Source organism: Diabrotica virgifera, chromosome 2 (genome assembly GCF_917563875.1).
Source record: "Diabrotica virgifera virgifera chromosome 2, PGI_DIABVI_V3a".
Taxonomy (NCBI): domain Eukaryota; kingdom Metazoa; phylum Arthropoda; class Insecta; order Coleoptera; family Chrysomelidae; genus Diabrotica; species Diabrotica virgifera.
The window spans coordinates 264,614,381-264,635,939 of record NC_065444.1 but is presented as its reverse complement, the minus strand read 5'-3'; the positions used below and the strand labels follow the sequence as shown (position 1 = coordinate 264,635,939).

At 34.4% G+C, this 21,559-nt stretch overlaps 1 protein-coding gene across 1 annotated transcript in view; it reads left to right on the top strand.

Moving 5' to 3' along the window:
- Positions 1–1,244: 1,244 nt before the first annotated feature.
- Positions 1,245–21,559, top strand: part of LOC126880621 (protein cueball) — a 100,091-nt gene continuing 79,776 nt past the window's right edge. Inside the window, exon 1 of the mRNA XM_050644627.1 lies at positions 1,245–1,436. Within this exon, the coding sequence (XP_050500584.1) occupies positions 1,364–1,436 (73 nt within the window). The 5' untranslated portion in view covers positions 1,245–1,363. The remainder of the gene's footprint in view (positions 1,437–21,559) is intronic.

Sequence of the window (21,559 nt, the reverse complement as noted above, 5' to 3'; positions counted from 1 at the left end):
CTGATGTTAATGCTACTCTTACAAAATAAGCTTTTCATTTTGATAAACCTTTGTCGAGCTATCTTTATGCTCGCTCTTACTTCTTGTTTATAATCAAGTTGATTGTAGAACCAGCAACCAAGATATTTATATTGGTTTATATTGGTATCGGTCGGTGATAGCACACAACCCTGTCTGACATCTCGTTGTATTTCAATTAGCCTTGACGTGTTACCATTGGTCTTTATGAATGCTCGATTAATGAATTTATTCTTTTTATAAATTCTATTTTAAAATAAACTGCTATGCGGACGATGCAATACTAATCTCTCAAAGGCAAGATGATTTACAATGTATGCATGGTAATAATAGCAGATCCAATAAGATGTAAATTGGAGCAGGAAGGTCAGATAATAGAACAAGTGATGGAGTTTAAATACCTAGGCATATCTAGGCATTCTCGAAACAGAAGTGGAAGATCAAGTGAATAGAGCAAACAGAGCCGCAGGTTGCCTGAATGACACAATATGGAGAAATGAAAATATCGGATAAGAAATGAAAGGCAGAATTTACAAAACAGTCAACAGACTAATAATGACATACGCGGCAGAATCACGACCCGACACAGAGAGGACAAAAAGATTGCTCGAACCAGCGCAGATGAAAACCCTTCGAAAAATCGATGGTAAGACTCTATGGGACAGAGCTGGAAGTACAGATATACGACCGAGATGCAAGGTGGATAACATTAATAACTGGGTAAGAAACAGAAGAATAGAATGGAATGACCACATAAGCCGAATGACAACAAATAGGGTAGTCAAGACAGCGAGAGACGGTTCCCCAATAGGAAGACGATCAGTGGGAACACCACGAAAACGATGGAACGACAACTTACTAGAGGCACATTGAAAAACAGACAGAGTCATGTCTATACAAAAAGAAGAAGACGATTCTTTTTATATTAGTCAGTCATTAATTCCATTTATTCTATTTATTTATTCTATTCCATTAAATCTTTCGATTAACATCAATTTTAGCATTGTCTTAATTTACCACAATTTGTTCTTCACGCCCGGCGTCCGTTAACTTAGCCACGACCAGAGTTAAAAGCCAACAAGGCGTGCTCTACAACCGAACTATAAGCCCAAACAAGTTTTGAAGATCTTTAAGCGCAAATCATACCAAGCTTACAGTTGCATAACTATAAGATCAAATTCAGAACTAGTTCCCAACAGAACCAATATAAAGCTGTCTATATAAGAGAATTTCACCGAAAATTGGCAGCTTTTGCTCGGAGTTAGCCGTGCGGATTGATGTGCCTTTAAAATAAATTCTTGTCGGTCTTCTTTATAACTAAGATTTATCAAAAAGCTCAACGAATATGTTAAAACACTTAAGTTTTGTATTGTTTATTGTGGGCATATACCATACCCAATGTCAAAAATTGGACTGGGGTGAGTAGACTTTTAATATTTTTGAAATTGTATCATTTTTCGCGCGCCATCAGTGGATTTGGATTAGTCACGTAGACCCTGGACATGCTGTTATTAATTTTCGTAATTTTTCATTCTTAATTTTTTATTGCTAAATAACTAGTCGGCTATTATGTAATGGGACTGGTGTTATCGGTCATTAAAATGTCTTTTATTAATAGGTGAAATATTTAGCTGTAATGTCAATTTTAGCACTAAGTACTTGAACATTAACAATTTGATTGTCAAAATATTCATAATTAACTTAGAAATTGGTCAAATTATGACAATTAAAATAACAGTAACACAGTATGCTATGGAATATTTAACTGTTTCTTTTTTTTACTAAATAAAATGGTTTTTCTTTGAAAAAATTTATACATAGATAACTATGTATTTTTGTATTACAGGTATCTCTAATCTAATGTTAATGTTACATCCGTTTGTTAGGTTGATACCTTTTGATTATTCTGATATAACTTTTCGAAATACGTACCTAAACCACAATAATGTGGTTTCAAGATCGTGGGAATCGATAACAGTAGTAAACCTTATTTTTTTTTATACATATCACTTATATTATATAATAAATGATTATTTGATATGAAACAATGCAAAATTATTAAATAACCGATTTTTTAATCAAATAAGATAATATGATTTCTGATTATTAATTTTGTAATAATATAGTGTATTGTACTAATTTTATTGATGTATCGCAAACATTGTCTTGCCAATATTCGCGTTACATAAATTGAAGTTGTTCTTTATGTAATAAAGGACTAATCGGCTAAAAAATTACTACATTATTATTATTAGGTACTTTTCTAATTTTTAAGATTCTATATAATTAATATTTTAATCTTAAAGCTTTCTAATATTCATAATTCAATGAAAAGAAAGAATATTGCAAAAATAATGAAATTATGCGTTATTTACACAATTCTTTTATGTGGTAACTAGAAAACACCTTACAGATCCTTAGACCTTACAGAACATCCGCTATTTTCGAGTAGACCACTATATTTTTTCTACGACTATTTCGTTGGGTAGGCGGATTTTATAATATATAATTCTTTTTTATAAGATTATTTTAATAAATACAGTTCTTAGAACTAGTGTAGAACTGTTTAGTTTATATCCAGTCCAGTATGTATTTATACATTGTAAAACGCCTTTTTGGGAGGTAGGGCCAGTTCCCCTAGTTCTAAAGGCTTTTTCTCTGGGTTTTACTCCTATTACTGTCCTTCCACAGCATTTTCGGATTTCTCTGCTTTGAATCCGATTTCTTAGGCGCAGTAACCAATGGCGAGTCAAATACATACTCTTTATTGACGGTTCTCAATATGTAAACAAACTGTCAAACTGACAAACTAGTTAATTAGTTTGTGTTTCAAAATTAATAAATTTGAATATATTTTTTGTTGTGAATGATCATAGAAAAAATAATGTAGGTATGCCACTTGCATTTAATTATCATTATGAAGCTCGTACTATATACGAAACTCGCCGCATACGGCTCGTTTCGTATCCCTCATACTCAGGGCCGCGTTTAGGTCAAATGACGCCCTAGGCAATTTTCTAGTAAGCGCCCTTCAAACATGGACCATTTTTGCAAAAAAAAAGCATGCAGAATTTTTTATTTAAATAAGAATGTTAGGTTCTACAAATAATGTTTGGAAATATGTTAAAAATATTCTTTATTTTACATCAGGCGTAATGTTACATATTTCTATTATAAGTATGTTTGAAGAGCGTTTTGACCTGTGCGCCCAATGCATTTTTTAACGCATACGTAGAAATTGCCTGTTTGTATTCGCGCTTACTCATTCGATTTTAAACGAGAGATGCATTGAAAACATTACTCAAGCACTACGTGTTTATAGCTTTGTTTAACAATAAAAAAAAAATTTTTAGCAATGCAAATAATCAAAACCGGTATAATTTGACATGAACTTTAAATGCGGTAAGCAGAATTGCTATTTTATTTTTTAATCAAAAGTTATTTGGGTTCAAAAATTGCAATTTTGAAAGTTCACCCGCGTTTATCTCGAAAACTATGCATCCTACGAAAAAACTTGTAACACATTTTTTGCTTAGAATGACCCAAAAAATAGAAAAAGGGTTTGTTTTGCTAATAATTGCTGTTATGTAATTCCTCAAGTTCTTTGTTTATCACAATCTTATCGACATCCGGATCAACTGTTAACCAAAAAATTCGTGTTCTACGGGACAAAATACATAAAAAAACTTGGGTAAGTCCATTTGAATAAAGTAGGCCGTTGTACCCCCCTAGACTGTTTATTATTTAATAAATGTCTAGACAAATTGCATATTTGTAATGTACACAAAAGTACATACAAATTAAAAGAAGAAAGATGAAAATCCATTGAGTAGATCCCAAGATATAGAAAATGATAGTAGTTTTAAGTTGCTTTTTTAGTTTTTGACTCATGCATTTGTCGGCTCTCGCCAGGTAGCTGACAACTTTTTTAGCTATTGTTGACCTATAGGAAGAAAACCTACCTGTTTCCTGCCTAGAGTTCGCGTCCGTTTTTTAATTATTAACAATTTAGTGCAGTCAAAGCAGTAGCTCCCCCTTCACTTACCATGACTAGTCACCATTTTAACTACATTTTTAAAAATTCGAGTAAAATATCACCTTTTCGAATATGTAAAAAGATGTTTTCTACGGATAATATTTTTAAAGTTACTCTAAATGTTTATAAACTAGGATTTTTTTACTATATTAGATAATTTTTTATCTTTTATTAATACATTTTGATAGTATCACTTTTCTACTTTCATTTGGCATATGTACGCAGAATTGTCCTATCTTCATTATTGTCTGTGTCTGTCATTTGTTATTGCAAAACAAAGGTCTCTGGGATAAACAAATAGAATAACTTTTAAACTAATTAATGGATCGGTCTCAAATTTTGAGGGTTTGTTATGTACCCCAATACCCAACTTTAGTGAAACACTACAGTTCTAAGTTAGTTTTAGTAAAAGTTATTAATAAATAACGATTTTCAGCTATTTTGCAGTTTACGAAGCAACAAATTAACTTTTTGACTTTCAAAAATCGTCATTTTGAAGGTTTTTCAATATTCTAAAAAAATAAATTTTGTCAACTATTTAGCTTTTTAATTGAGTGCAAAAAATTGAAAAAATCGCGTTGATTGCACTAAATTGTTAATAATTAAAGAAATGACGCGAACTCTAGGCAGGAAACATATAGGTTTTCATCCTATAGGTCCACAGTCAACAATAACTAAAAAAGTAGTCAGCTACCTCAATATTTCAGTGTCCCGAACATGGTCTATTTCTTGCTTATTTCCCTGGAGTATATCTGTGCGACGACACTAACCTTATCTGCTTGTAATGATACAGTTTAAAAATCCCAACTCTAACTCGATGTCCTACTGTAGACAAGTCAAACCTTTACTTTCTGCAAAATGTGCAATATTGAAGTGTTCAATGGCCCACCGCATTTGCCCAGCTGCCGGCGGTCTAATAATCACTAAATTTATTACTTCCGTTCTTTTTGAATGACTAATATTAAGATAACAGAATGCTATGTTTGTTTTATTTTTGTTATGAATGCAATTTGTTTTATTCTATTTAGAAATGAATGCCCACTCCTATTTTATTGATGGATGAGCATACACACTTGATATTCGATTTTAATTTTTATATACAAATATTTTTTGTACAGTATTTTTGCCGCCCTCTCATAATTTGCCGCCCTAGGCAACTGCCTATATTGCCTAATGGATAAAGGAGCCCTGCTCATACTCGCTTCATAATGACCATCATTAAATGCTCGTTGCATAATATACTATTATATTCCAGAGATCGATTTCATTAATCGCGAATTTCTAATACCGGTCATAATATGCGTCCGTTTTGGGTAGGTCAACGGTTATTTTATCGCATATATTTTTTGTCTTTAATTTTTAAGAATTTTTGATACTTTATTAAATTATGAGATATTCTAGTACTAAAAGTAACTCTTGCTTTAAGTTGGTAAAAAACACAGTTTATTTTTGAAAAAAAATTTCAATTTTTTCAAAATCAGGAAACGAAAAAATTTCAAATTTATTTTTCTAGAAAACGGTGTGTCCTATCGACTTAAAGCAAGAGTACTTTTTAGTACTAGAATACCTCAAAATTTATTAATCCAGTATCAAAGATGCTTAAAAGTTAAAGACAAAAAAGTTATGCGATAAAATAACCGTTGCCCCACCCAAAACGGACGCCTATGACTGGTACCAGAAATTCACAATGGATGGAATCGATCTATATCTGGAAGATAAATATGTGTACCAATTTTCGTTTTTCTAGAGGTAGGTATTTAAGAAAAACTACTATAAGATGCCATCTTCAAGAAGCTCTAGCTCCCTTAGGAAGCATTTTCGGACTAGGTGAATTTGGTTAAATTGTCTTAAAATTATCTGATGAATCTTCTGTCTTTGTTTGTCGGTAGAGTTTCTGGACACCCTGTATAAGTAAAAGGGCAAAACTAACCGAAAAGATTGAGGAGTGGGGAGCTGTTTGTCTCGAGTTGGTCATTCAGAATTACATCTGTATTTTTCAGTTTATTAATTTCCATAGATTCTAAAAAAGATAGCTTAAGGCCTTTATTTTGAATATGTAGAATTTGAAACTCTTCATTGAAAGAATGATTATGATCTAGAAGGTGAAGTGCGTATGTAGAAGTGTCTGTTTTTCTATTGTTGAATGCCCTTTTGTGTTCTGCTATCCGTTTGTCAAAAGTTCTGCCAGTTTGACCGATGTACGTTTTCGGACAGTCACCACAAGTTAGTTTGTACACACCACTCTGTAGTTGCTTTCTCTTTCGGCTTTTATTGTTCTTAATATATTTGCTTAAGTTGTTGTTAGTTCTGAAAGCTGGTGTTATTCCTTTCTTTTTTATGTATCTGGCTATTGTTGTTGTTATCTTGCCAGTATATGTGAGAGAGCAGAAGGTACTGGGTTCTTTCTGTGGTGGTGGATACACTAATTTCAGGGCTTTCTTATGGAGTTTTTGGTTTAAAATTTTGTTAACTGTTTGTTCGTTATAGCCGTTGTTTACTGCTATTTGTTTAATGATGTTTAGTTCTATTTCGAAGTTATTTTTTGTCATGGGAATTTCTGTCAGTCTATGTATCATGCTATGGTAGGCTGCTAATTTGTGTTGTGTAGGATGGGATGATGAATTGTGTATAGTTGTGTCAGTATGGGTAGGTTTATGATATATGGAGAACTCATGTTTGTTGTGTAGTCTGGAAATCGTTACATCTAGAAAGTTTATAGAGTTATTCTGTTCTGTTTCTACTGTAAACTCAATATTATTATGAAGTGAATTAATATCTATATGATAGAAATTGGTCAAGTTGTCTGTTAGTTCCTGTAAAGCATACTAGTATATCATCCACGTATCTCCACCAATATAAGAACTGTTTAAATACGGGATGTTTAGAAATTGTTGTTTCAAGTTGGTTCATAAATATATCTGATAGCAATGGGCTTAGAGGATTACCCATAATAAGTCCTGCACTGTTGTTTGTGTATATTTGATTATTAATCCTCTAAGCCCATTGCTATCAGATATATTTATGAACCAACTTGAAACAACAATTTCTAAACATCCCGTATTTAAACAGTTCTTATATTGGTGGAGATACGTGGATGATATACTAGTATGCTTTACAGGAACTAACAGACAACTTGACCAATTTCTATCATATATTAATTCACTTCATAATAATATTGAGTTTACAGTAGAAACAGAACAGAATAACTCTATAAACTTTCTAGATGTAACGATTTCCAGACTACACAACAAACATGAGTTCTCCATATATCATAAACCTACCCATACTGACACAACTATACACAATTCATCATCCCATCCTACACAACACAAATTAGCAGCCTACCATAGCATGATACATAGACTGACAGAAATTCCCATGACAAAAAATAACTTTGAAATAGAACTAAACATCATTAAACAAATAGCAGTAAACAACGGCTATAACGAACAAACAGTTAACAAAATTTTAAACCAAAAACTCCATAAGAAAGCCCTGAAATTAGTGTATCCACCACCACAGAAAGAACCCAGTACCTTCTGCTCTCTCACATATACTGGCAAGATAACAACAACAATAGCCAGATACATAAAAAAGAAAGGAATAACACCAGCTTTCAGAACTAACAACAACTTAAGCAAATATATTAAGAACAATAAAAGCCGAAAGAGAAAGCAACTACAGAGTGGTGTGTACAAACTAACTTGTGGTGACTGTCCGAAAACGTACATCGGTCAAACTGGCAGAACTTTTGACAAACGGATAGCAGAACACAAAAGGGCATTCAACAATAGAAAAACAGACACTTCTACATACGCACTTCACCTTCTAGATCATAATCATTCTTTCAATGAAGAGTTTCAAATTCTACATATTCAAAATAAAGGCCTTAAGCTATCTTTTTTAGAATCTATGGAAATTAATAAACTGAAAAATACAGATGTAATTCTGAATGACCAACTCGAGACAAACAGCTCCCCACTCCTCAACCTCTTCAGTTGAAGATTAAAAAGGCAAACACATTGTAAACTATATGCCGCTGTCAGGTTTCACGTGGGAATGGTATTCTCGTGAAACACGGAATACCGCACAACACACACACATTCCCACAAAATTTTCGTCCACCTGATGTGGACTTCCTGGCAATTGACGTGCACATCCCCAACAACGAAACCCTCACGATAGTCTCTTACTACAAACACCCGGGTCAACCACTCAACAGGCATTTGCTAGAGTACTTTTCGAGGCTCGGCAAGGCTGTGTTGATGGGTGACCTAAATTGTAGACATACACAGTTTGGTGATCACCATCAAAACCCAGAAGGCATCCGCCTCACGGATTATCTACTAGACCTTCCCATTTCAAGAATCACCAACACTGAATTCACGTTTTTGAACGCCAATGGGGCCTCTATTATCGACCACATCCTAGTTACTAGTAACATTCTGGATCGGTTCGGGGATAGATGCCACATAGGCGATTCGATAACGTCAGACCACGTACCTCTTCTTGTCGACACCGACATTCTCACTCCAAAACAACCAAACCCTCCAAGATCTATAAGAGACTATCGTCACGCTAACTGGACTGAATTCCAAAACTTCATCACACAAAATCTCCCAATGTTAGGCGAACTCGATACTAACGATAGTATCGACACCAGTGCAACCAATATCGAGAACCTCATCACTGAGGCGATCACGCACGCAATTCCACTCAAACAAATAACTTATACATCACCGGCACTTCCACAATACATCATTGCCAAAATTCAACAAAAACGACGTCTTCTACGTCAATACAAGGCCAACAGAAACCCACTAATCAAAACAGAGTACAACCGAATCTGTGCCAGGATAAAGAGGGAGATATCTGTCCTAACGGCTCGCCGGTGGGAAGAGACTACCTCAAAACTGGACTACAGAGACGGAGGTAAATTCTGGCAAAAATTCAAAGTCCTAACAAAACAAAAATTATCTCAACCATCTCATCTGTTGGTCAACAATCACATAGTCAATTCCCCAGAAGGGAAAGCCGAAGCATTCAAAAATTCGCTTCAAAACAATTTTCAAACGCCAGATAACCCGAACTTTGATCGCATATTTAAATTCAACACAGAATACATTGTAAATGTTACTCTCAACCACCACATTCCAGTCTATGATCCTATCATGGACCCCCTCACAGACAGGGAAACGGAGAGCTTTTGCCAAATCGGCAAAAACAGCGCTCCCGGACCTGATGGCATCAACCGAAGGTGCCTCAAAAAACTTCCAGAGAGTATCATCCCTCTTCTAACTAAAATATTCAATGCATGTCTCAAAAACAGCCATTTTCCTACTCCTTGGAAAGTGGCCAACACCATCATGCTTTTGAAAAAAGGCAAACCCCCAACCGACGTGGAATCCTACAGACCAATTTCATTAATCAATACTCTGGGTAAAGTTCTTGAGCTAATCCTAAAGGAGAGGCTCAATAACTTTCTCGAAAACCACAATATCATACCAAAATTCCAATATGGATTCCAGTCAGGTAAATCTACCAAACATGCATTAATAGATTTCACTACCAAAGTCACTCAAACCATCAACGATGGTTCTATCGCCATAGCCACATTTCTGGATGTGCAGAAGGCTTTCGACCAGGTCTGGCACGACGGGCTTGTTCGGAAACTTCTGGACATCGGGCTTCCATTGCAATTTACCAAAATTGTACACTCCTACCTCCACAACCGTACTGTCAGAGTGAAAATATGCGATCAAAAGTCCACCCCCTTCACTCCACAAGCTGGAGTTCCCCAGGGTTCAGTCCTAGCGCCGCTGTTGTACATCATCTACAACAGCGACATCACTAACCAAAATATCCCAGGTGCTCGGCTGTTTCTCTATGCAGACGACACGACTCTGCTCTCAACTACCTCTCGATACAACCCAAGACTCCTCTTCAGAAGAGCACAGGCTCTGTTGGACGGTGTCGGCGAATGGTGTTGTAAGTGGAGAGTCACGCTCAACGCGAACAAAACAACAACAATTGTGTTTCGCGCCCCTACTGTGTCAAATAGAATCATTCGCAATGAAGACGACCAATATCCTCTGAGTTTGTTGGGAGAAAGGCTTGTTGTTAGCCCGACTGTGAACTATTTGGGAGTACTGTTTACCAGGACTCTCAACTGGGACGCAGATCTAAAGGCAACTTTAGATAGGGTAAGGAACAGGGCCAGACTTCTCAACGCTCTCTCGGGAAAAATTGGCAAGACACACAAGAAGACTCTCATTCACACTTACAAGACCTTTATTCGACCCGTCATGGAGTACAAATCATGTATCTACTCTCTTTGCTCAAGACAAAAACAAGAGAGGTTGTTGAGGACGGAGCGCAGAGTCTTGCGTAGATGTAACTATGAGCACTGGCGATATCCCTCAAACGAAATCCATAACATCTCGAACATCCCCAAAATCACCGAGAGAATAAACTCTCTGAACAGGAACTTCACAATCAAAGTAATCAACGGCCCCCCTTCCGACACACAAGAATCTCTCAAATGTTCCTGTTCATCTTCCGGCCACGTACTCTACCGAAAGCCCAAACGCAAAAAGATTCACGTACCGTCCGCTCTAATGCAAACATGCATTGACGAACTCCCGGTAGAGTACGAAAACATCCTTGAGGCTACCCCGTTAGCCTTCCGTACCCACCTCTAACATTTCCTCTTCCTTACCCCGAACAGGGAGAAGTTGGTTTTTTGCGGTTTCCCAACTTCATTGCACAATTATACCTGTTCGTCCCAAGAAAATAGCCGCAACTATTTTCTCCACTCGAACGCTCACTGTCCACGCTGCGCTCAAAGCCACCTCCTGACCGCCGACGAGGGACGCAGGTTCGCCTGTCGTTGTACAATGGTTTCTAGGGAGCTTGGTCGAAAGCAAAGCACGGACAGTACACGTAAATGTCTATGGAACCAACAACAATCCATCAAACTTTCTTCTCTGTTGACTTCTGGCCTTCTGGACAACACCGTCTGGCATAACCCAGGATCCAAGAACACCAGGACACGGCGCTTGCCCCGGTGTGGTTTTCGGACTGTTTGCTTTGCTGCCAACACAAAACATTCACCTCAAACCCTGAAGAGGACAAAATCCTAAACGGGGAAGCACATTGAACGCATTTCTTCTAAACATTATCTAGACAAGCAAATCAAACAATGTGGCATTGGCATTGTAAACTATATTACTTGAGAAAGGCACTCCGCCGAAACAGTTGCTGTAGTCACTTAGATATAATAAATTTTGTGGAAGTATAGAAAACAAACGTTTTCGTGTTTTATTGTTAGATAAAATGAACTTCCCATCAAGTAACGGTCGAATCCATAAATTAACCGAAAAGAGCATAATCGGAGAAAAGCTTAGACACCTGCGGTTTGCAAATGATATTGTGCTAATAGCTGATAGGATAGATGAGGCCAAAGGACTTTTAAATCAGCTCTAGCTTTCCTCGCTAGAGGACAAGAAAAGATAACCAATCCGTCGCGTCGTATAAAGGCAGAAACGCATTAGAGAGTCGCGGACTAGACTAGCTCAGATTCTTTACGTTGTTTTTAATCTTCATGAACGCATTTGGAAGTCGCGGACGCGACGAGGACTTGATTCAATTGTTAATGAGAATCTCAAGTCTTCCACTGTCTTGACAAAGCCGATACTGAAATGGAGACCAAGAGATGATGCCCAGTTATAAATGAAATTATGTTTATCAATTTAACGAATCAGTATCAGGATAAACATTTTTAAGGCATTTCATATTTTTCGTGTTTCAGAATATAATAAAAGTATTTAAACTAAGTATTAAAGTATTAAAAGCCATCCCTCGTATTAACTATAATCGTTGATTGAATACCCCAACGCTATATCCAATCACAAGGTTTATTTTAATAATAGGTAATTATAATCTTTCCTTTAGAAACTACTAGAAAATTGAGAATGTCTAAAGACGGTTGTTGGTTTAAAGATTTCACGAATTACTTCATTATTCCTTTGTCTAGGTATATGCAAATTTAAGGAACAACAAGAGAGATAAACTTTTAAACATATTGTTAAAAGTTTGTATGTATTTAAATATTTGTTAAACATGTGTTATATCCCATTCCACGAATATACGACCCTCTTGGATTATCGCGACAACGATATTTACTTTCGACACAATTTACTTTCGTTCTTCATATTTTACTGTGCAAAAAATGAAGAACGAAAGTAAATTGCAAATTATATTGTTGTTTATTGGAGTTATTATTAAATCAAAATACTCTCGTACTTCTTATGTTGCACACTAAAATATTCGTTGTCGCGATAATCCAAAACAGTCGTATATTCGTGGAATACACCATAAACATGTTTATCCCGGTACTGATTCGTTAAATTGATAAACATAATTTCAATTATAACTGTAATAGCAGTTAGTTTCCACGTTAACAAAAATAAACAGAATAATTCAATTTGGACGTTACGAATTGTCCGTTACGAATTTGTATAGTTATGAACTGTCGCCATACCAAGTGTCGCCGTTACGAACTGTCGCTGTTACGAGATGTCTGGTCACGCGCCAAAACACGTTGTTCAATAATATAGTCTTAATAATCCAGAAAGACACTGCGCATCCGCTAGGAAAAATATTCTAATTCGGATTTTTTGCACAATCTTACTCAAAAAGGACTCCTTTTAACAAATTTGCATGTTGCCAGGCCAGGACCAAAAGGTGGTCAAAAATGTTTTAAACGTTTTTTTTGTTTTTTTTTCTAAAATTATTTTTTTTGCATAGAAAAAAGTTTTTTAGGTTTTTTGGATCATTCCAAACAGAAAAGGTCTTTAGTGACTTTTCTCTAAAAATGATAGTTTTTGATATATAAGCGATTAAAAATTGAAAAATTGCGAAATCGGCCATTTTTAACCCTCAAAAACTATGTGAAAAACTGAAAATTGGAATGTTGCCAAGGCAGGTAGATATTCTCTAAACATCGATTGATAAAATCCCGAAGAGTTTTTTGCAATACAATATTCAAAACCCCTTTGTTTTTTAATTGCTAATCAAGCGTGCGCGACACTATTTTCCACCGACAGTATGGTGCAAATGAAAGGAATAAATTCGTTATTTCGTAAACCGGCGACTTTAAGGAAAAATCCCGAAACAGCTCGATTTTTATTTTTAAGTTATGATATTGTGACATATATGGTATACTAGTGACGTCATCCATCTGGGCGTAATGATGTAATCGATGATTTTTCTAAATGAGAAAACGGGTCGTGTGCTGGCTCATTTGAAAGGTTCTTCAATTCTCTATTCAGTAATATAAACATTTACATAATTATTTATACAGGGTGTCCAATAATTTAATTTTTTTGTCAATTTGTTAAATGATTTAATTTAATAAAAATTTTTTGGACACCCTGTATAAATAATTATGTACATGTTTATATTACTGAATAGAGAATTGAAGAACCTTTCAAATGAGCCAGCACACGACCCGTATTCTCATTTAAAAAATCATCGATTTCGTCATTACGCCCAGATAGATGACGTCACTAGTATATTATATTATATGCTACAATATCATAACTTAAAAATAAAAATCGACCTGTTTTGGGATTTTTCCTTAAAGTCACCGGTTTACGAAATAACGAATTTATTTCTTTCATTTGCACCATACTGTATACACATGCAACGGTGGAAAATAGTGTCGCGCATGCTTAATTGGCAATTAAAAAACAAAGGGGTTTTTGATATTGTATTGCAAAAAACTCTTCGGGATTTCATCAATCGATGTTTAAAGAATATCTACCTACCTTGGCAACATTCAAATGTTCAGTTTTTCACATAGTTTTTGAGGGTTAAAAATGGCCGATTTCGCAATTTTTCAATTTTTAATTGCTTATATGCCAAAAACTATCATTTTTAGAGAAAAGTCACTAAAGACCTTTTCTGTTTGGAATGATCCAAAAAACCTAAAAAACCTTATTTCCATGCAAAAAAAATAATTTTAGGAAAAAAACAAAAAAAAATGTTTAAAAAATTTTTGACCACCTTTTGGTCCTGGCAACATGCAAATTTGTTAAAAGGAGTCCTTTTTGAGTAAGATTGTGCAAAAAATCCGAATTAGAATATTTTTCCTAGCGGATGCGCAGTGGCTTTCTGGACTATAATATTAGCGGATGTCTATATACATACAGGCAGTTATTAATGCAGTCCATTAGAAAATATGTATAATACATACATAATCAATCAATTGAAAGAGTGAGAAAGTACACTCATTAAGGCATTTTTAACGATAATGTTAATGGTTCTCATGAAATACACATCCGAATTGAAAAAGCCCGAAGCATAGTTATCAAAGTAAAACATGAAATAAAAAATAAGCACATAATATTTCGTAGTCGAGATCTCAACTTTACCTTAAAATATGGCTCATGAATGCGGGGTTCTACCAGAGTTGGCTCTTTATTCCCAGTCTATACGGTCATGTAATGAGACAACCAGAAAGGTATAACATTCTACACCTCATAAAACAGGGCAAGATCGCCGGAAAAAGCCTTGACAAAAATACGGTCTGTGGACCAAATACAGAATGATTTGAGTGAACTTGAAACTGGAGAACGAAAGCTAGAATTAGGAAAGAATGGAGAAGATTAATTAAACAGACTAAGGCTCAGTCTGGGCTGTGAAGCCAATGCTGTTGACGTACCTTATAACTTTTCTTTAGAAATATTAATACAATTGTTTGCCATTAAAGCCATTGACGATTGGAGTTACGTCAACACGTCTAGAGAGTGACGTTAATACTTATACCGACATTTACGCGGTTCTCACCTGCGTAGGCCGTGTACCTACTTATATATTGCCCACCTTCGACCACGTGTGGATCATGGAGATCACGAGATATTGGGAATTTCCCTTCATTGAGATCAACACATACGCATTTCTTGATACTCTCCAGTACTTTGTAATTTTTAATTAATGGTTTTGTAAATCTTTATGAACAAAGCATTAGACTTAACGCAACATTTTTAGGAGTCATTTTCTAGAAATTAGAAGACGCATTGAAATAGCAAGTTCTGGTTTGATGAACATGCGTAACGTAAAATGCTCTGTAACTCCAAGCTATCAGTCACAATAAGATTGAGAACACTACAGTGTTATGTGTGGTCTCTAATACTATGTGGCTGGACATTAAATCAGTATGACGTCAACAAATTGAATTCATTCGAAATGTGGTTGTATGAAATTGGCAGTTCTGACAGCACGGTGAATTTTTATCGCTGAAAAATAAAAAAACCCATATTACCCATATTGGTATAAGTATTAATATATGAATTAAATATTACAGCCCTATGAATACTATATTACCTAACAGATAAAACATTGATTACCTGCACATAGCCTTTGATCTCAGTTTACAATCCTTATCACAGCACGCGTCATTATCTTCGGTCCCTAATAGACCAGCATCGCATTCTTCATCTCCTTCAACTCTAAGATTACCACAGAAACTTTCTTCGGGTTCCGAGAAGCACTTGCACCTGCGGTTCATGAACTGCGAATGTTAAGAATAAGCTGGACCAGTAGAACTACGAAACCGATAAAACCGGTCCTTATATATGGATCAGAGACATGGACACTGTCGAAAAGCGATGAGAACTTATTAGGTACGTTTGAACGAAAAATCCTCAGACACATATATAAGGGGGTGAAAGAAAATGACGTATGGCGCAGAAAATATAATTTTGAACTATACGCAGCATACAACGAACCCGACGTCATAACATCCATAAAGATCGGACGTCTGCGCTGGATGGGCCATGTTGAACGAATGTTGGAGACCGAAACACCAAAACATATAATGAAGCAAACACCAGTAGGGAGAAGGTCAAAGGGAAGACCCAAACTTAGATACATGGAACAAGATCTGAAAACACTTGAGATTACCCACTGGAAGAACAAAGCAAGGAACAGAACAGAATGGCGGAAAATCCTAGAACAAGCCAGGACCCAAAAAGGGTTGTCGAGCTACTGATGATGATGAGTAGAACTACGAATGAAGAAGTACTGAAAAGAATGAACACACGTCTTTATCTGGCCAATAATATCAAAATTAGAAAGACGTCATATCTAGGACACATAATGCGTCATAGGGAATTTGAGCAACTCCAGGTAATATTAGAAGGCAAGACCAAGGTAAAAGGGGTATAGGAAGAAAGAAAAAAATCTTGGCTACGAAACATCAGAGATTGGACCCACACAACAGGAGATGACTTAATTCATTAAGCCCAGGACAGAGAGAAATTTGCCATATTGATCGCCAACCTCAATAGAAAAGGCACTTAAGAGGAAGAGGAGAGATATTTTTCGAAAATATTAATTTATCTTTTATTGACTTCAGCTCAATAAAAACCATAAAATAATCCAATAATTAAATAATCCTGCAAATGCATAATTATTTGCAATGTTCAGCTTTGATAAACAAATATTACAAGGTGAATTTTGCATTAATACAGATAATTTTCGCGAAGTTAATGAATCTTTTGTAACAAAAACTTAACGATTTTAAAGGAAACATTAATTTCAAACCTTGGAATATCAGGCGCAATAATCGTTTTCTTGAAAATGTTAATCTAAATTGAAACATTTTTTTGTTTTCTTCATGATCTATGAATTTAATATACTGGTGGCCAAAAAAATGTAACACCTAGAAGGACAAATATTTTTTTAATATTGATTTATGGAAGTATACATTATAATATTCTTGCTATTGGATAACATTAAAAACAAATTTGCAACGTAATTTTCATCAAAAAATTAATAATGAGTGGCTCCTTCTTGATTTTCTAACACTCAGTTGCTCTATAGCAGGGGTCACCAATTAATTTCCCTGAGGGCCCGTTTCGAAAACCTATGACACTTCCGCGGTCCGGTTTTATGCTGCCTGTGTCTGTTCTGATTCGGTTTCTTGGTGGATTCTTGTTAAAAAATATCCCCTATAAACAAATCAGAACGGTGCCGGGCGAAATTTTTGGGCAGAAATTGTTTTTCAAACAAAAAATATTTCCAGACATATTTTTAACATCCTTCAAAATCAGATAATATAATGTAACCCCAACTCTTTAAAATCAATTTAAGGGTTTTTACCCGTACATTTTGTTGGCTTAATGCATGTAAACCTGTGATAACACTGATGATGGAATATTGATTCCGAAAACGTTTTGTTGTGATACAGCCCTTTTTAGGGATTTTAAATACATATACCTTTTACAAAATAAGCTTTTTATTTTTTTTTTATTGATTAATGTACTCTAGTTATTTTCACAATTATTATTCAATCATTGTGACAATAACCAAATACATTCGTCAATGTCTAAAAGTTCGGTGAAACAAAAAATTAAATTTTTTTTTCTCTCTGATTCTGGCCTTGGTTTAGAACTAGAACCTTTAGCCACGTAATTGTATAACTTATCACTAACTCAGGTGTAATGTGTAGTGTGTGTGTTGAGTAAGTGTCTTGTTACTTTGCAAAGTCGACGTCATTGTCTTTTCAAAGAGACGCTAATTGTATCCGAACGTCTGCGGTCCCTCCAGTGAGTACCGATCCCACAAGGACAGAAACTATTTTCATTTATTAATTTATAATAAATGAAAAAATTCCTGACCCTGGTGGAATTCGAACTCACTACCATTCGGAACTTTCGATCCAAAGGTTAGGCGCTCTTACCACTGAGCCACAGAGGGGGTAAAAAATTAAATTGTTGTTACAACAAATACTATTCAAAATCCACAAGGAAAAGAAAAGGTTTTCCTGTAATACTATTCAATAATCACTGTTAATCAATATTACGAACTAAATTTTTTTGAGTGTAAGTCTTATCATTGGACCATCTCCTCCAACTCTTAACACCTTTGATGGATTAGCTTCAACTCTTACTGAAATTTCCTGTAAACCAAAACTGGCCTCTTTTCGCATTTTAAATTCGCGAAACTCTTCTCATTTTAAATTTTAAAGTTGAATGAACAGAAACAAACTGTTTGCTTTTGTGAAAAAAGAAAAAGAAAAAAAACTTCAGTTAAAGAAAAGATTGAGAGGAAAAAATTATCACATCTATGAAAAGACTTACAAAGAAAAACTTTTGATCCAAATAAATGACCGGATAAAAAGTGTTGCTTTTTTGGCCATCAGTATATTAATCTAAATTGAATAATTTTTTTTGCTTTCTTTATGATCTGTGAATTTAATATTAATAAATCAATATCGTTTCGGATATCCCCACATCTACGTATTGGCCTTTACGGTGACCTTCGCATTTACCTTTTTTTTCTTAAGTATCTTAGATAAGAAATTCAAAATATTATTTGTTATCCTATAATTTTAACACATTTCTAAATCGTGTTATCATAGTCTTCGATTATGTTGTCTTAATACCGAAGTATTTCACACATCTTGAATTAATTAATAAATAACAGGGTGGCCAGACAAAAACGAAAGAGAGGCATTATTGGTGGTCATGAACCTTTAAAACCGTATATTGTTTATAGACTTCGGAATTACTGTCGTATTTAAGTGTTTTTGGCATCGCAGATTACGAATCGGACAATATTTTTTCTGAAAAACAAAATGGCGGATACAACATGGCGGAAAGAAATTGAAAATATCAATCAAAACGCAAATTTTATTGTCGAATTCGGTAGTTTAAGGTCGCTGATTACAAATCTAACATTACTTTTATGGCGGATCCAATATGGCTAAAAGAAATTAAAAAATTTTATTTTAAACGCATATTTGTTTAGAATGTTATATTATAAGGGACTTATGAAATTGCTTATTACCAATAGGTACATTTTCTTTATGAACTACAATATTCAAAACTTATTACTTATCTACAACCTCCCATACATACTCAAAAATCGCCAGCATTATGTAATGTGCATCATTTCCCACTTTTGTATTCAAACATCTGCCAGCAACGCATAGGCAGTTATAGGCAGCTAAACCAAAGTGATTCTGTATCTTCTTACTATATATTTTAAGATTGATAAACATTAGTCGCAGAATTATGCAGAATTTTGTACTTTTTGTTTTATTTTTTATTTTCACTATTTATGCATTAACAAATTTAAGGCATTTATTGTTACTGAAATTTAAGTTAACTTACATCTTACATTACTACATACTTAAAAAATTACACTTTTATAAAAAAGAAGTTTTTTATAATAAAACCTTTTTATTATTTATAGGGGAGAATATAAAATAATTTGACGTTATAAAATGCTTAAAATACCAAAGTCCTTTTTATAATAACACGGTTTGGTTATATACAGGACACAACATGTTTCGAAAGAATAAAATATGAATTTTTAGTAGGTGTATTAACTGTTAAAATTATAATTCCAAAAATTACAGTAGTACAAAAAAAGTACTTTTTATAATACCACGGTTGTTTAAAATGGTATATATAATAATCAACTTATAAAATATGAATTTTAAGTATATCAACTTTTAATTATTTATTAAAAAAATTAAAAAAAGATAGGCAACAGCCATGTTCGAACTAGGTAACTCTCGATCTGCAGTCTAATGCCACTGACCCACCATCAATTTGTAGATATCGATTTATTAACGTACTTTAAAATATAATTGCATTAGTCACATTTTTAAAATAGTTTGAAATAAAAAAAAATCGATTTATCCATACAGGCTGATTTATTAGTGAGGTAAAGCTCTGTAGATCCGTTATAGTAATAGATAGCAATAAAAGATAATAACAAAAATTGTAGCCAACTTTGATTACAGATTGATAATCAGTAATCGTAAATTGTCAGTTTTAGATAATTCAGTCATGGCTTGCCTAATATTTGGATAGATTTAGACCCGTAATTAATAATTTGCTCTTAAAAATGAAAATATCTCGAAAACTAATAAATTTAGACATAGGGAATGTTGTATAAAAATTAAAGTACGGTAATAGTACTTTTCGATAGTGATATAAAATACAGGGTGTTTCATTTAAAATTACTGAGAAAATAATGTACTTGCGTTTTGACTCACCCTGTATTCAATATAAAGATAATTAGCAATATCGATCATTTATGAAAATTTTGTCAATAAACAAAAATCTGGCATCAATAAACGATTGCCGTTGTGCTTAGTTTTATTTATACAGGGAGTTAAACTTGTTACGATTTTCATATAAAATTGGTTATAACTTTGTAAATACCCTGTATAACATACTAAACCTTTATATTTTTGCAATGGAGAAGTTAAGATGTTTTCGAATATAGAATAAAATACAGGGTGTTCCATTAAAAAAAACATAACTTTGATCTGCCACTATGTTATCGAACACCCTGTATCATTCTAACTAATTTTCTAATGTTAAGTTCAAAGTTAGCTACAATTTTTGTTATCAACTTTTATCGCTATCCATTACTATAATAACGGATCTACGGAGCTTTACCCCACTAATCAATCACCCTGTATAATAGCAGTTAAATATTACATTGTTAGCTAGTTCAAACCTATTCTGAAAATTTCAGGTACCTACGTAGCCTAGAACTATTTTTAAAATGGATTACAAAATTTGCGGAGTCCGTGACAACAACCAAGCCAAGTATATAAAAAGGTTTTAAAAAGAAGAATCTGCTTTACACCGATAAAATTGATAAACCACAAAACGTTTTACAGCGTTTTCAATATACGCGTTCTTTTTCACTTTCTCTGCCGGTCAAAGTAACCTCGGGCATGGCTCACTTGTTCCTGAGCTATGAACCAGAATACATCCAGTCTGATCCTTATACCTGTGGTGTGAGTTTTTATTCAATCTCACCCCACCGTGGCAAAAATGGTTTAATTATTACCTTTTGCCTAATTGGACATAGGTGAATATTTTAGGACCACACCCGTATGTCCCGTCCTTCGATATAAACAAAATAGTGAACTTTTAGGAGAACTGGTTCGAATAATTTGATTTGGTCTGGTTTTAAAGGTGCTAATTAATACGATAGAAAGGGTTGTGTATTAGCGATAAATAAGGGTATCCGGCGAACAAAACATTTATTAACAAAAAAAAACAACGAATTTAACAAATAAGCGGCTTAACGATAAATGATATTCTTAATAGCGAACGAGAGAGAGTAAGAGTCTTTTTAATCTATTAATTATTGCGGAGAGAGTATTTTTACGGCGAAGAGAGACGCACAAGCGAACAAAGTGTTCAACTCGGAGAGCAGAAAGAGACTGCTGAAATTCTATTCAAATCTCTGCACTATTATCTTTGATAGTTTAGTTTACACTATTCGCCCTGAAAAGGGCAAAACACATGTTACACTTCTTTGGCAACATGACCTGCTTTTACCCCGAAACGATAAAAATGCAGATGTCTATTTTATGAAACACACAACGCTACACTCAAGTTTTTCAGAGAATTAAATATTTTAAACACAATACAGATTGTCCCGACAGATTTACAGAGCGATATT